This window comes from Cryptotermes secundus, unplaced genomic scaffold, assembly GCF_002891405.2.
Source record: "Cryptotermes secundus unplaced genomic scaffold, Csec_1.0 scaffold602, whole genome shotgun sequence".
Lineage (NCBI taxonomy): Eukaryota > Metazoa > Arthropoda > Insecta > Blattodea > Kalotermitidae > Cryptotermes > Cryptotermes secundus.
Genome location: NW_019739219.1, coordinates 440,358 through 454,145, shown reverse-complemented (window position 1 = coordinate 454,145; position 13,788 = coordinate 440,358). Strand labels below are relative to the sequence as shown.

The 13,788-nt window shown below is 43.2% G+C and overlaps 1 protein-coding gene across 1 annotated transcript in view; it reads left to right on the top strand.

The window, feature by feature from the left end:
• The first annotated feature begins 2,038 nt into the window (after positions 1–2,038).
• The window catches only part of LOC111871744, a 141,893-nt gene continuing 130,143 nt past the window's right edge, over positions 2,039–13,788 (top strand). Inside the window, exon 1 of the mRNA XM_023865047.2 lies at positions 2,039–2,191. Within this exon, the coding sequence (XP_023720815.1) occupies positions 2,177–2,191 (15 nt within the window). The 5' untranslated portion in view covers positions 2,039–2,176. The remainder of the gene's footprint in view (positions 2,192–13,788) is intronic.

The window sequence follows — 13,788 nt, the reverse complement described above, 5'->3', positions numbered from 1 at the left end:
GGGATGGTATGGACTGGATTGATCTGACTCACGATAGAGACCAGTGGAGGGCCCTTGTGAACATGGCAATGAACCTTCGTGTTCCATAAAATGCTAGGAAGTTTTTGAGTGACTGCACAATTGGCGGCTTCTCAAGAAGGGCTCAGCTCCATAAGTAAGTATTTTTTTTATTGCTAGTGGGGTGGGACTAGTTCCCTTGTACTGCGGCCACTTCTGGCCCACTGTACCAGCCCCATATGATAGATGAGGGTGAATGAAGATTGGCAGGGGAAACCGAAGTACTCGGAGAAAACCTGCCCCGGCGCCACTTTGTCCGCCACAAATCCCACTTGATCAGACCCGGGATCGAACCCGAGCTGCCGCGGTGGGAAGCCAGCGACTAACCGCTTGAGCTATGGCGCGGCCAAAGTAAGTAAGTAAGTAAGTAAGTAATGTGTTGAATTTTGGTCAATAACTGTCATTCTCAGCAGTTTTGAAGTATTTATTAGTTGTCTCTTTAATACGTTTTTATGTACATTTTGATGACGAGACATGCACTAAATTAATTTTAGTTTTAGCGGTAAGATGAAACCGAGTCTGTTTGTACTGTGGCCTCAAATGCACTGGACTTGTAGTTACTTTTCTTTGCACTTAAGCTTGCTTCTAGACCAGCCTCTCAGCGTCAATACACCAAGTTTATTTCTCTCGTGATGTTTGTTTTCGGCCATTAAATTAACTTGTTACATACATGACCTTGTTCTTGTCTCGTAAAATAAATATAATGGCAGTAGTAAAACGTTTTATCTTTTCATTTAATACGAATGAATGGCCTAACCTACAAGATTTCTTTATTCTCTCGCGGATGTAAGCAGTTGCTTTATCCTGAATTAACTGGAAATTAAACATGTTTAAATTCGAAGAATGCCGTCTTCTGGGATGTGGCGCCGTGTAGATTTTGTGTAAACCGACGTTCACAAATACCTGCAAACACATGCTCACGCTGGTTCATTTTTCGCGAATTTTTATACCCTGAAGATGGAGGCAATATATTCCTCCGAAACTTCGGTTCTCACAAGATCTGCAACGCGTCACATCCCAGAGGACGACATTCTTCATAGACACCGCCGTGATAACCTTAAATCTTACATGTCTAAATTCAACAATATTTTGCAACATAATTTGAAGCAGTCTCAAACATCATAGGCTCTCTAAGTGACCTATTTGATATCGAAATTTGTATGCGTTTCATAAATCTGCTCTTTCGATTTTCTGTACTACTCTTTATATATGTTAAACTATCGCAGATGCTATTGCCGAAAATCTAATCAATAGTACAAATATGAGATTTGAGGTTATCACGGCGGTGATTGTGGAGTTTACCATCTTTCGAGACGAGTTGCAGTGTAGTATGACTTATATGATCACCTACCATCAACTATTGCCGAGGTAAACAATTCGTTCATCTGTGGCTCTACAGCCCTCTGTTGGGCCCTGGCCTCTTCTTCAGTTTCGTAATCATTTTTACCCAGACGGTAGGACTCCCTGGACGAGTGATCAGCCAGTCACAGGGCCCTACCTAAACACAGGACAACACAAACACAGAATAAACGCAGTCAGACATCCATGCCTTGAGTGGGAGAGGTAAACAATGCGTGGAGCTATATCTCCACTTCGCCACGCGTCTTCATGGTTTCGTCTTTAATTAAGCACTCCATTGCCGTACACCTTATCTTTTTCTTAATAACAATGCAGATCTTTGATTTGAAGTCTGTGACACATATATGGCTTACGAAGTGAACCACGATTTATTCTCATACGTGTTAGTTTCTTCAAGGCGATACTAGTAATATTTCTGCGCAAAGGATCAAAGCATTCTGCAGCAACATTAATTTCGATTAGTTTTGTCTCCAAAGGAAGATTAAATTAATTTATGACGCTGACCGAGTCGTGCAAGCCCTCTTCGTTCCACATGTTGTTACTAGATGTCACGATATATTAATCGATATTAAAATAATCGAAGCAGATAAGTCGATAGCCAAATGCAGTTCCGCTTCCGGACAGGTGGTGACAGTATGCAGTTCTGAGCTTGAGATTATTGCAAAGAACGAAGATGTTTCGGAAGTAAAGAGTAAAAGTGACAGTGAATGTGATTTAGTCAGTGATTCAGAATACAGTACCAGCTTTATTTCTTCTGCCAATGAAGACATTTCAGGTAAACTTAGACTATCATGATTCATTACTAGGGTTGCCTGATACTCGATTGAAAAGTACGAGAAGCCACGTTTTGTGAAGGGAGATGTAATTAATCGAAGTGAGATATGATGTTGTCAGTGCGGTGACTATAAATGTTACTGTTTTCTGGTGAGTGAGACTTTGAATTGGGTAGACTTTATTGTCGTTTCGGAGGAACCTGCTTTATCCAGTTTCAGGGAAGATAGAGGTAGCAGGTTCCTCTGAAATGGCGTCTCGTCACAGAATATGTTAATCTCAGTTAATCGAATATGAAACGACACAAAGGAAACCTTAACACAGTTGTACATGTTATAAATCACTTTAATTCGGTTCCTCTCCAAAATTTTGTACACATTCATTTCCATGTTTGAAATAACTGTCATAAACTGGGGTGGTAGTGGCAAGCCTGGATGATATATATTTTTTTTTCAGTTCAGTATATCAGGCCAATTTAAATACAGGGTATGTGACATATATCTCAAAACAAATGAACGAAGGAGTTTTTTAATTAACCTCAAAATGCATCTACATAATGTATACAAATTATAGTTCGTATATCACAGAAAACACACAAACCAATGGGGAAAAATATATGTTTATTCTGAGAATCATAGAAAACAGACAAATATAATCCGGGAGAAAATGTAGAGCTTTCTAATTCCAAAACAGATGGTACACCGTTCGTCAAGGAGTCAATGTGTAATCTTTTATATGCAGGCTGCTAGGCAGTCCAGCTGTTAAGCATTGTAGGAAGCATATAGCAAATAGTACTTGAAATTTGTTTTATTATTCAGGTTGCAGAATAATATGTAGGACAGGTATATGCAAACTAAGGTCGGTGTATTTTATTTTCATGTTGCTACATAAACCCATAATTCTTATTAATCTACTTGTGTCATTGTTTCTTTCATATTTTTTGAATGTTCATTTTGTTCCATTTTTTTAATAATATACTTGCCCTTGGGTTAACTCTATACCTTGGTGCAGAAGCATTTATATACATATCAGACCACCGAGAAAGCTAATATTAAGTGACATGAGCGCCGACGGGAAAGAGGACAGCCTGNCCCCCCCCCCCCACGGATTTCTTGAGAAAGTCGAAAGCGATAAAAGAAGGATATATATCAAATTATAATAACACAAATTGAAAAAAAAATTAAAGAATTATTCTTCTGCTTTGAATACTCCAGGGCGACCAGTAAATGCGGCTTAAATGTTAGTTTTTAATCACCTCTCGTAAAAGTGGCTGTCTCCCCCTGGCGGCGCCCATGATGGTTGGAGATGGGGAAGCATTTACAATTCAGTAGCCAGTTTACGAGCATTTGTAATTGATACATGTTTCACGCGGTAGCGTAGTTGGTTGAGGCACTATGCTACAAGCCGAAAGGTCGCAGGTTCGAGTCCCGATTAGGTCACTGGATATTTCAGTTGACCTAATCCTTCCAGCCGCACTATGGCCCTGGGGTCGACTCAGCCTCTAACAGAAATGAGTACCAGGAATTAATTAAATAATTTTCCTGGGGGTAGAAGATGGCCGGCGCGTAAGGCTGACAACCTTACCGCCATCTTTGAGCTGATTGTCTAGATAATGTGGGAACCTCGACGTCTCACAACCCTATGGGCCTCCACAGCGTGTTACAGGGATAGCTTTACTTTTTTCTTTTACTTTCCAGTGCGCCCCCTTCTCGGAAAGTTGCACACCATTGCTCAGGAAGGTTGCTCCACTCGCTGGACCACATTTTATGAGTTGTTTTTTTTTTATTCTTAGTAGGGTGGGAGTAAGTCCCTTGTACTGCGGCAACTTCTGGCCTATTGTACCTGCCCCAGATGATAGGTGAGGGTGATTGTGGAGAATTTGGTGGAATGAAGATTGGTAGGGGAAACCGAAGTACTCGGAGAATACCCGCCCCAGCGCCACTTTGTCCACCACACATCCCACTTGACCAGACCCGGGATCGAACCGGGCCGCCGCGGTGGGATGCCGGCGACTAATCGCTTGAGCTATGGCGCGGCCTTTAGCTGTAGTTTAGAAACAAAATATTGTATGACGGAAGGAGACCTCGAGGCATCCTGCCTCTTACGGCCTTGCCATAATGGAAGATACGGATTTGCTTTCGTTTTTGCTGCTCAGGGATTACATTTCTTCAAGGGCCCGTATTTATGCACTTTCGAGGTCCATAACAGAGAATGTCCTGGCCAGCTGAACAAAAATAAACTGTAGGAAGACTCTGTGACATGGAGTTTGTAATTTCCTTATTCTGTAACCATTTCGAGCGCCTGGACACAGTTTTAAGACCGGAAGGTATAGACAGGACGTCAAATGCGCCGATTGGTTAGGGCTATCAAACACCTCAGGAAGGAAGTAATGGACGAATATGGATGTCGGTTAAAAAGGGAAAACCGAAGAATCTTGAAGTTAAACTTTCCCAATTGCCACCTTGTTCATGAAGATACATACATGGGGGTTACCTGGGATTTGAAGAGCCCTCTTTTCTGGGACATAACTCCGTGTAGTCCGCTGAAAGTCAACCTACCTATCGGAAGAACACGTCGCCTCCATCTTCAAGACCGTAGAATTAGCGAAGCTGTGCTTTTTGTTTGCTTCATGTTGGTTTATTTCTTGCGTGGCTTAATGTTTGAACTTGAAGATGAAACCGACATGTTGCTCCAAAAATTCGGTTATCTTTCAATAGACTACATGATGTTACATACCAGACGTTAGGAATAGTCACAACCACCGCCGTGAAAACCTTAGATCCTACATACGAGGCAGAGCCAGTAAACAGGTCACAACTTGATATAAAACATAAAATATGGGATATTCCAACCTCCTAGAGAGAATTTCTCGACCCAATTGTGAACAGCTTTACGCGACAGACACTTATGAATATCCCTTGCACTGAGTTCTTCGGTAGTACAGTCAAGCACTGTCGCCATTTTGACTACTGAAACCTGCCTCTGAACATGCGCATGAGCGTCTGCTACCTGACTATCACGAAGATGGACTGTACTGCTACCTATTGATAGACATAAAATCCCTATTACTTTCATTACAGCTGTTTTACTTCCATTTGTGATCTGTTTACTGACTCTCCCTCCTACATGGAATATAATTCGGGTTTCTGAGGTGACAAGCCAGCGTCTGGCCAGCTAAGCCACTGCAGGGCCGTTAAGTACTGTAATATAAATTCTGAGTGAAGGAAGATGAAGCCTTTAGACCGCGTTACTTGAATAAGTGTAAGACGAATGTATTGTTGAATAGAACCACATGTTATATGTTTATTCAGTACGAAATGGGACAATCGTACTTGAGCGTGACGCTGCTACTCAGGGCCCAGTAACTGCGTTGATAACCGTCATCGGAGAAGGGAAATTCTCATCTTGCATCCAAGTTGAATGTAGGCTAAGTCGATGGAAACATCCAAACGAGCACTCTGTGACTATGTCTCATCAGTAACATCCAGTCAAGAGTTCTGACCATGTATCGCTCTTTAGACTCCTTCGGCCAAGAATTATTGTCGTGGAGATATATTACAAAATTACGTAGGCTATTTTCGGTTTTACGTTGTAAAAACAAAATTTATTTTATAAATATCGTATCGTAGCGGCATTTCAATTGAATTTAAAGTGCCACCTTTACCCATTAGATAGGAGGCTGTGTGGGCCCCACATCCGTTCTGGATGACGTGAAGAAGAGAAAATTCTTGACCGTACCGTGGCTCGAACTCCGAACTCTCGGTAGGCTAGCCCGTAGTCAGTCGCTATACCGATTGAGCTATCCCGGCTATATATATTATGTAATATATCTATGTGTATGTATGTATTTGTATGCTAAATATCTGCTACATGTTCTGGGCTGCCCACAAACACTGTCGGCTGTACTGCTCACCCCTTACAGTGGGTGTAGAAAACCTAAATTGACGGCCGTGGGGTTCCGTTGCGCTGACCACGCGACACCCTCTATCCCCCAAAGGTGGCACTAAACTTCGCCGACAAGCGGCGGTCGCTAGGTCGGTATAGTTCGCTTGCGAACTAAAATCACTGAGTGTATTGTATCTTCGTTTTGAAATTTTGGGGTGTGATCTTACCACATGTACGTCTTTGTTAAGATGCTAAATTCGAAAACTGCTAAATAGTTATTTCATCGATATATTTATTTCTTTATAAATATTTTAAATATATCAAAACAAAAAAAACTTTCATAAAAAAGGGCTTTACAATTCAACAGATTTCAACAGTTTTAACATTTTGAGAAATAAGTAAACGGTAGCGCCACGCCCTAGTATACATATATTAAACAGTTAACACAAGTCATACCCACTGTAAACATTGGTCAGTGTAAGAATTTGTCAGTACGCTCGGCAGTGATAATGTATGTATGTACCTGATGATGGCTGAAGGGCCGAAACACGTAGTAGATAAATAACATAGACCGCGCCATAGCTCAAGCGGTTAGTCGCTGGCTTCCCACGGCGGCGGCCCGGGTTCGATCTCGGGGTCTGGTCAAGTGGGATTTGTGTTGAACAAATTGGAACTGGGGCGGTTTTTCTCCGAGTACTTCGGTTTCCCCTGCCAATCTTCATTCCACCAAATTCTCCATCATCATAATCACCCGGGGCAGGCTACAGTAGGCCAATCAGTAGCCGCTGTGCCGAGTGGACCCAGTTGGACTCCACCCCCCACTAAGCGAATTAAAAGAAAATTGTATGACTAAAACAATTTGCGATGAAGAATATAAATACAATTATAATTTTAGTTCATTTTAAAAAATAGTAACAATAGAAGATTTGAGGTTTTCAGGGCGGTCATTATGAATAATGCCGTCTTCTGGAATGTGGCGCGATGTAGAGCTTGTGTGGACCGACGTTTCGGAGGAACTTCAGAATTATCCTTTTTGCTATTTGCTTTAAAGTAAGGTGAAGCTGCCCCTGTAGTTCCATTAAGACGTATGAGTAAGTGGAAGTAGAGCTCCAGACAGTCGTAATCGGTCGTAATTTCGATACTATAGGCAGGTGAATGGTCAGGTTCACACCTCACCGCTTGCTCTTCGGAGAAAGAGCCGTCGATGCCCGATAAATATGAGACTGGGTGAGTCCCAGTGCTCTTCTCTATGTTGTCGGAGCAGAATTCTCGATCTCTAGCGTTTAGCTTAGCCGCTGAGCTAAACACTAGAGCCACTTAAACATTTTTATATGGCGCTTAGTTTCGAACACACTGTAACATAAACAATAGAAAAGCATATTAGTGTGAAATGTCTTATTTGCAGAGTACTTTGTATATGGAGTTTAAAAACATTTACGTAAATCAGTTTTGATGATTATTGTTTTTTGGAATATGATTCCGTGTAGTCTGTTGGATATTTACCAACACAGACTGCGTTAATCTTCAGGGTAATGAATCTGCGATCCTGAAGTTGTAAGCAGCAGATTCCTCCGAAACGTTAATTTTTTACCAGATTGCGTGGCGTCACATCCCAGAAAACAGTATTCACAGTCACTCTTGGAGAACTCCAGGTCTCACACAAAATTACTTTCTTTGTACAATATTAATCTTTCGTAATCGCGCAAGGTTTGCTTTTATTAGTGAGACTGGGAGCCAGACATATCGGACTAAATGTAGTGCTGTATTTGGATACGTACAAAATCTGTCAGTTGAATTATACTATTGAGGTTTGATTTAAAATCTGAAAGTGACCTCTTTTGTGATTCCCCATTAAGAAGTCAACTGCTAACGTCAGGTACTCGTCGGTTGCCTTTCTTTGAACTAGAAATACCAGTTACAATTTCGTTTTGTTCTTCTGTATATGGAAGTAAGCTGGTTGAGGCACAGTGTTACAAGCCGGAAGATCGCGGTTTCGATTCCCGATGACTTAATTGAATTTTTCAATTGGCCTAATTGTTGCAGCCGCACTATGGCCCTAGGGTCGACACAGCTGCTAATAGAAATGAGTACCAGAAATCTTCCTGAGGGTAAAGAGCGGCAGGCGCGTAAGGCTGACAACCTCACCGTCATCTGTGAGCCGATTGTCTGAAAAATGTGGGGGCCTCTACGTCTCACAACCCTATAGGCCTCCACAACCTGTTACTAGGACAGCTGTGCCCTTTTTTTTTTACCCTTATGGAAGAAGTTTGTAACCGCGCGATTTGTCGTCGTCAATACAAAAATTTCAGTTTAAAATAGCAACGAATTATCGAGTGTTAACAGGATGCATGACTGTAAATTATGTAGTAGTTCACGAATGAGCGAGCAGCCTCTTTTTAATGTATTGTGTCTATTCTGTGAGTACTGAAAATATTTTGATGTGAATATACAAAGGAAACAGTTTACGGTTGGCTATATTTGCATGCTATTCTTGGGAGTATGTCTGTTATTCTTGAGAAGTAATATTTGCCTAGTTAGTCAAAACATACTCGGCATTTTGTGGCGCCCGAAGGTTATTATTATTATTATTATTATTATTATTGGAGGGGGTGGGTTTCCCCCATGCACCGCGACTAATAGTCTATTGTACGTCCCCCTTTGATATTCTACCAGTCTCCATACCCTGCCCGTACTGGTGCTCGCTATCAGCCCCGCTGGCTGCGGTACCCGATACTTCCCCATCTACCGGAGGCATTGCAAACTACTTGGGCGGGAAACTTTTTACCTAATTTAGCTCAGAGGTCTCCTAGAGACATGAGGATCTTTTACGTGCCGTAAATCTACGACACGGGACCCACGGCTTAAAGTCCCTCCCGGAGGACTTGTTCCCTGAATTTTTCCGCCCTTAAAAATTCCACGACCTCCGCCGGGTTTGAACCCGCGTACCTTGAGTCATGAGGTGGGAACGTTACCCCTAGACTACGGAGGCCGCTTAACCCTAAGGTTCGTTACGATTTTAACAACAGCCTGTCACTCGTCTTTATCCCGAGCCAGATGAATTTCGTCCACACTTTCCCATCATGTTTCTTTCTCGCACCTACATCTGAGTTTTCCCAATGCTCTCTTGCCTTTAGGGTTTTATATCATTACTTTGTATATACTTCTTCATGCTTCAGTGCTTTCTACATACCTCGCCCATCTAATGCTTCTTAATTTGATGATCATAATATTTGGCGAGGAGTACAAGTTCTGGACCTCCAACAGATGTTCCCTCAGAAGCAAGTCCGTCGTACGGAGGGTCAAACTGAATGACTGCTACGTTCTCGGTCAACGTGCCAGACTTTCTCCGTGCCACGGTCCAGCGCTTGCCATTATCTCGCTTTTTGTTGGTAAACAAGCGGCCGGTGAAATGTACACCTGACCTACAATGTGCATCAGAGCATGGTCACTGACTGCTGGCTACTTCCTGCGCCCCAACTCCAAGGAGCAAGGGATGGCTCAGTTTGGCTCGTGCGCTAACGCTCCGTCTTGTGTTCAGGAGGTATCCACGGGCCGGGATTTCGACTGTGCTGACTAGGGTCCTCTGCTTCTCCACAGTCCCTCCAGAAATCCCGCTCTAATACCTTAAATTAGGTCACGACGGCTTCCTTCCACATCATTTCCGATTCAATCAGACATGGAGCCGGCACTGCCTACGGTCTCGACGGCCTGTGTTCGGTTACCGGCAGAGGAAAGAGATTCTTATTTACTCCATAAAGTCAGCGGCCTCCGTAGTCTAGGGGTAACGTTCCCACCTCATGACTCAAGGTATGAGGGTTCAAACCCGGCGGAGGTCGTGGAATTTTTTAAGGGCGGAAAAATTCAGGGAACAAGTCCTCCGGGAGGGACTTTAAGCCGTGGGTCCCGTGTCGTAGCTTTACGGCACGTAAAAGAACCTCATGTCGCAAGGGGACCACTGAGCCAAATTCACCGGACATTTCCCACACAACAGTAGTCTCTAACGCCTCTGATAGATGGGGGAAGCATCGAGAGATACCGCTGAGCCAGTAGAGGCCGAACTCGCTGCCTGAGTCGGGACTGATGGCACGCACCATTATCGGTAGGGTATAGAGACTGGTAGAATATCACAAAGGGGACGTACAATAGACCACTGGTCGCGGTGCATGGGGAAACCCACCCCCCCAATAATAATAATAATAATAATAATAAATACTCCATAGAGTCCAGACCGGCGTAATAAGGCTTACTGCAGTCGCAAGCCTGTCAAAGTGATTTGGCACTTGAACCTGATAATTGCCTCGCGTTTCTCATTCACTTTCCACTGGAACTGTCGGTTACGTGTGGCTGTTACGCCGCCTCTTGTGCTGTATACCCTACTCTCAAGTAGGTCAGTGGCACGTCTAGACTAGCTGTCAGGTCCACTTCCTGCAGTTGGGACCGGACTTAGCCTCAACACTGGGCCCCATATTTCAATGTAACACAGAGCACCAGCGTTGGGCCCCAGTTACAGTGTCCCCTGTTTGTGCGAAACTGAAAGAGCGCATTATATTCAGAAATTTGAACTTATCATGTCAATGACGGGATATGATGACGTATCGTTTCATAGGTAGCTACCAACTCTTCGGAGAAACTCATTGCCTTCTTCTTCAGGGTACAAAAGCCAGAAATTTGAGATAGTAGGTTTTTCCGAAATGTCAGCGAAGTTATATCCCAGGGGACAATAATCTTCAACTCATTATTTGTACTTAAGAACCTAATTATCTATCCTTGCATACGTCCTTATATCTGCTTGTCTGTTTTCGTGCATAGATTAGAGCGTGATTCTGGTCCTCGCCAGCACAGTCTTACTTGGTTTCGGGCCCCGTCGGGACCCATGACCATAGTTTTGTTCGTTCCAAGAGCAGCGTATTGTTATATGGGGCCTCCTCTTTGGAAAGAGGAAGGTTCTTACTGCTACTATCGATTACCGCCGACTCGCCCACCCTGCGTAAATTAATAAGAATTATTACATTTGTATGAATCAGCATTAATGTCTTGAGGTTGTCACAACGGTCATGAAGGATTTTATTTCTGGGACATAACGCCTTGTACCCTGTTGAAAGTCAACGGATTTTTTTTTTTGGACGGAGGCGACATGTTCCTCTTACTAAACGTCGGTTGACTTCCAACGGGTTACATGTAGTTATATCCCAGAAGATGGAACCGTTCGAGAGAATTCAGTAGGCTGTAGACATGTTTGGCTTTGTATCAGATTTAATTGAATTGTTAAGAATTACTGGGGTTTCGGACTTTGTCGATCGTCCGGTATTCTAGAAACTAGAAAACACAACGTTTCGGAGACTTCGTCTGTTTCTGCCCTCAGGTCAAAGGGGGAGGACACCTATTTTTTATGTTCCCTAGAAAGAGCCAACCTCAATAACTGGACGTACGTCTTGTCTTCCTCCACCACCTGAGGATGGAAACAGATTCACTTTCCGAAATGATGTGTCCTTTATATTACTGGATGATGGACAGAGTCCAAAAACAAAGTAATTATGAGTGTTATGCACCGCCGTCAGAACCCTTCAGGATGTAACTGAACTTTGTTGTACAGTTTCGGTCGTGTAGGTTAGACTTCGGGCACGTTCACGCACGGCGACATCGGTCGTACGACGTCCGTACAGTTTATGTCGCATCAAGTAGTAGAATATAAAGTGTAGTCTTAGCTTTCATACGTGACGACATGCGACGTCTACCCTACGACAGTCGGAGAGCAGTCGGACCAAACCACAACTTCATCTCGCCTTTGATTGATGGGATGCACCCAGTGCAATGTTTCCTGTTGCCTCCGTTTTTCTTTTCGGCGCCGGTGAAAATACGACATAGCAAGTACACGCTCTCGGTCCATCGTTCATTGTCTCTTCGGTGCGGATAAAGTCGCTCTAGTGTGAAAAGGATGTCGTACGGCAAAAAAATCGTACGACATTTCTCCGTGTGACCGATGTCGCTGTGTGTGAAGGTGCCCTTTCACACCTAGTTAGTTATTAGTTAGTTATTGGAGAGGGTGGGTTTCCCCATGCACTTAGACCTGTATTGGTCCATTGTGCTTCCCTCTATGATTTCTACCAGTCTGTATATCCTACCGGTACTGGTGCTTACCATCAGTCCCGCCCAGCCAGAGAGACCGGCTCTACTAGCTGAGAGGTATCTATAATGCTTCCCCCATCTACCGGAGGTATTAGAGACTGCTGTTGGGCGGGAAACGTCCGTAATTTGGCTCAGTGACCTCCTTTGGAGATATGAGGTTCTTTTACGTGCCGTAAAGCTACGACACGGGACCCACGGCTTAAAGTCCCTCCCGGAGGACTTGTTCCCTGAATTTTTCCGCCCTTAAAAATTCTACGACCTCCACCGGGTATTTGAACCCGCGTACCACGAGTCATGAGGTGGGAACGTTACCTCTAGACTACGGAGGCCGCTCTTTCACACCTATGAATTGTATGCGTTTTTTTTTCCAAAGAACTTGTCATAGAGAGAGTAATGTATTAATAGTTTTCCGTTATTTGTTGTATTCCTTTGGCAAACATATAATTAACATAATGACGTCGGCTACGATACCGACGTACGTTTTATGAGCATCTAAACTAGCAATAAATTTTATCGTGTTGAACTACATCTACACGCCTACAGTATACCGTTTTAACAAGTAAACTTGAAGAGCGTAGACTGTCTACGCTTTAGAGATCCCAGAGAGCTAGCCCTCATGAATCCTGTGAGATATTACCGTTTCACGACGAAAAATATTAAGATTATTCTGCGAAGTTTTCTTGTAGAAAGTTACGAACGTTTTGAACGAAACCTGCTGCCCCATATCTTCAGAATAGAAGAGGTCTATCCTGACAGCAGGTTCTCCGGAAATGTTGGCAACTTTCTACGAGATTATTTACATCGTAACATGACAGTAATCACGCGTATCCTAGTCGGCAGTTGAAGCTTGTGGTGATATGTGACCTTCAAGACCATTCATATAACCTGTCTCACATCGAGCATTTCTGCGGCTGATTCAGGATGCAGGCTTTCGTAGAAATTTCTTTGGTTTCAATACGACGCGACCTGAATTCATTAGCTTAACATTTTGGTTCTTGGGACTCATCGCGCCCCTGCAAGAGAATGTCACAGCAGTTCATTTCAAACTATTCTAAGGCGTTGTCTAACTTTATTTAGGATCTGATAATTTTTTTATTTATTATTCGCTTTTGTTTGTATCTTAGATGCTATTTTAAAATGGGTCTTAAAGAAGTGTGGGTGTTAATGATCTCCAACTTGTTCGGCGAAGGTTCCAGTGGAAGGCTCTTGTGAACATGGTAATGCACCTTCGGTTTCCATAAAAAGCATATAATTTGTTGAGCAAACAAGAGGCAAGGGGCTATTTAACATCCGTGATCTGATCACTGAAGTTAGTTGGTTAGGTTAGTTTCTTTTGTTGTTTATCGCTAAACAAAGAAACGGACAAAGTAGAAGGTATAATTGTCCCTTTGCTTAATTAATTAAGCACTATACCATGAAGACGTATGGGGGAGTGGATGTATAGATCCACGTTTTCTTGACCCGTGGAAAGAACTCCCGGGTACCGTTGAGCAAGAGGCTAGTTGTGGCCCAGAGCCGGTTTGAACGTTGTGATGAGGAGAAATTTCTTAACCCCAATCCTTCAATTGGCAGGCCTCATGATTTAGACGC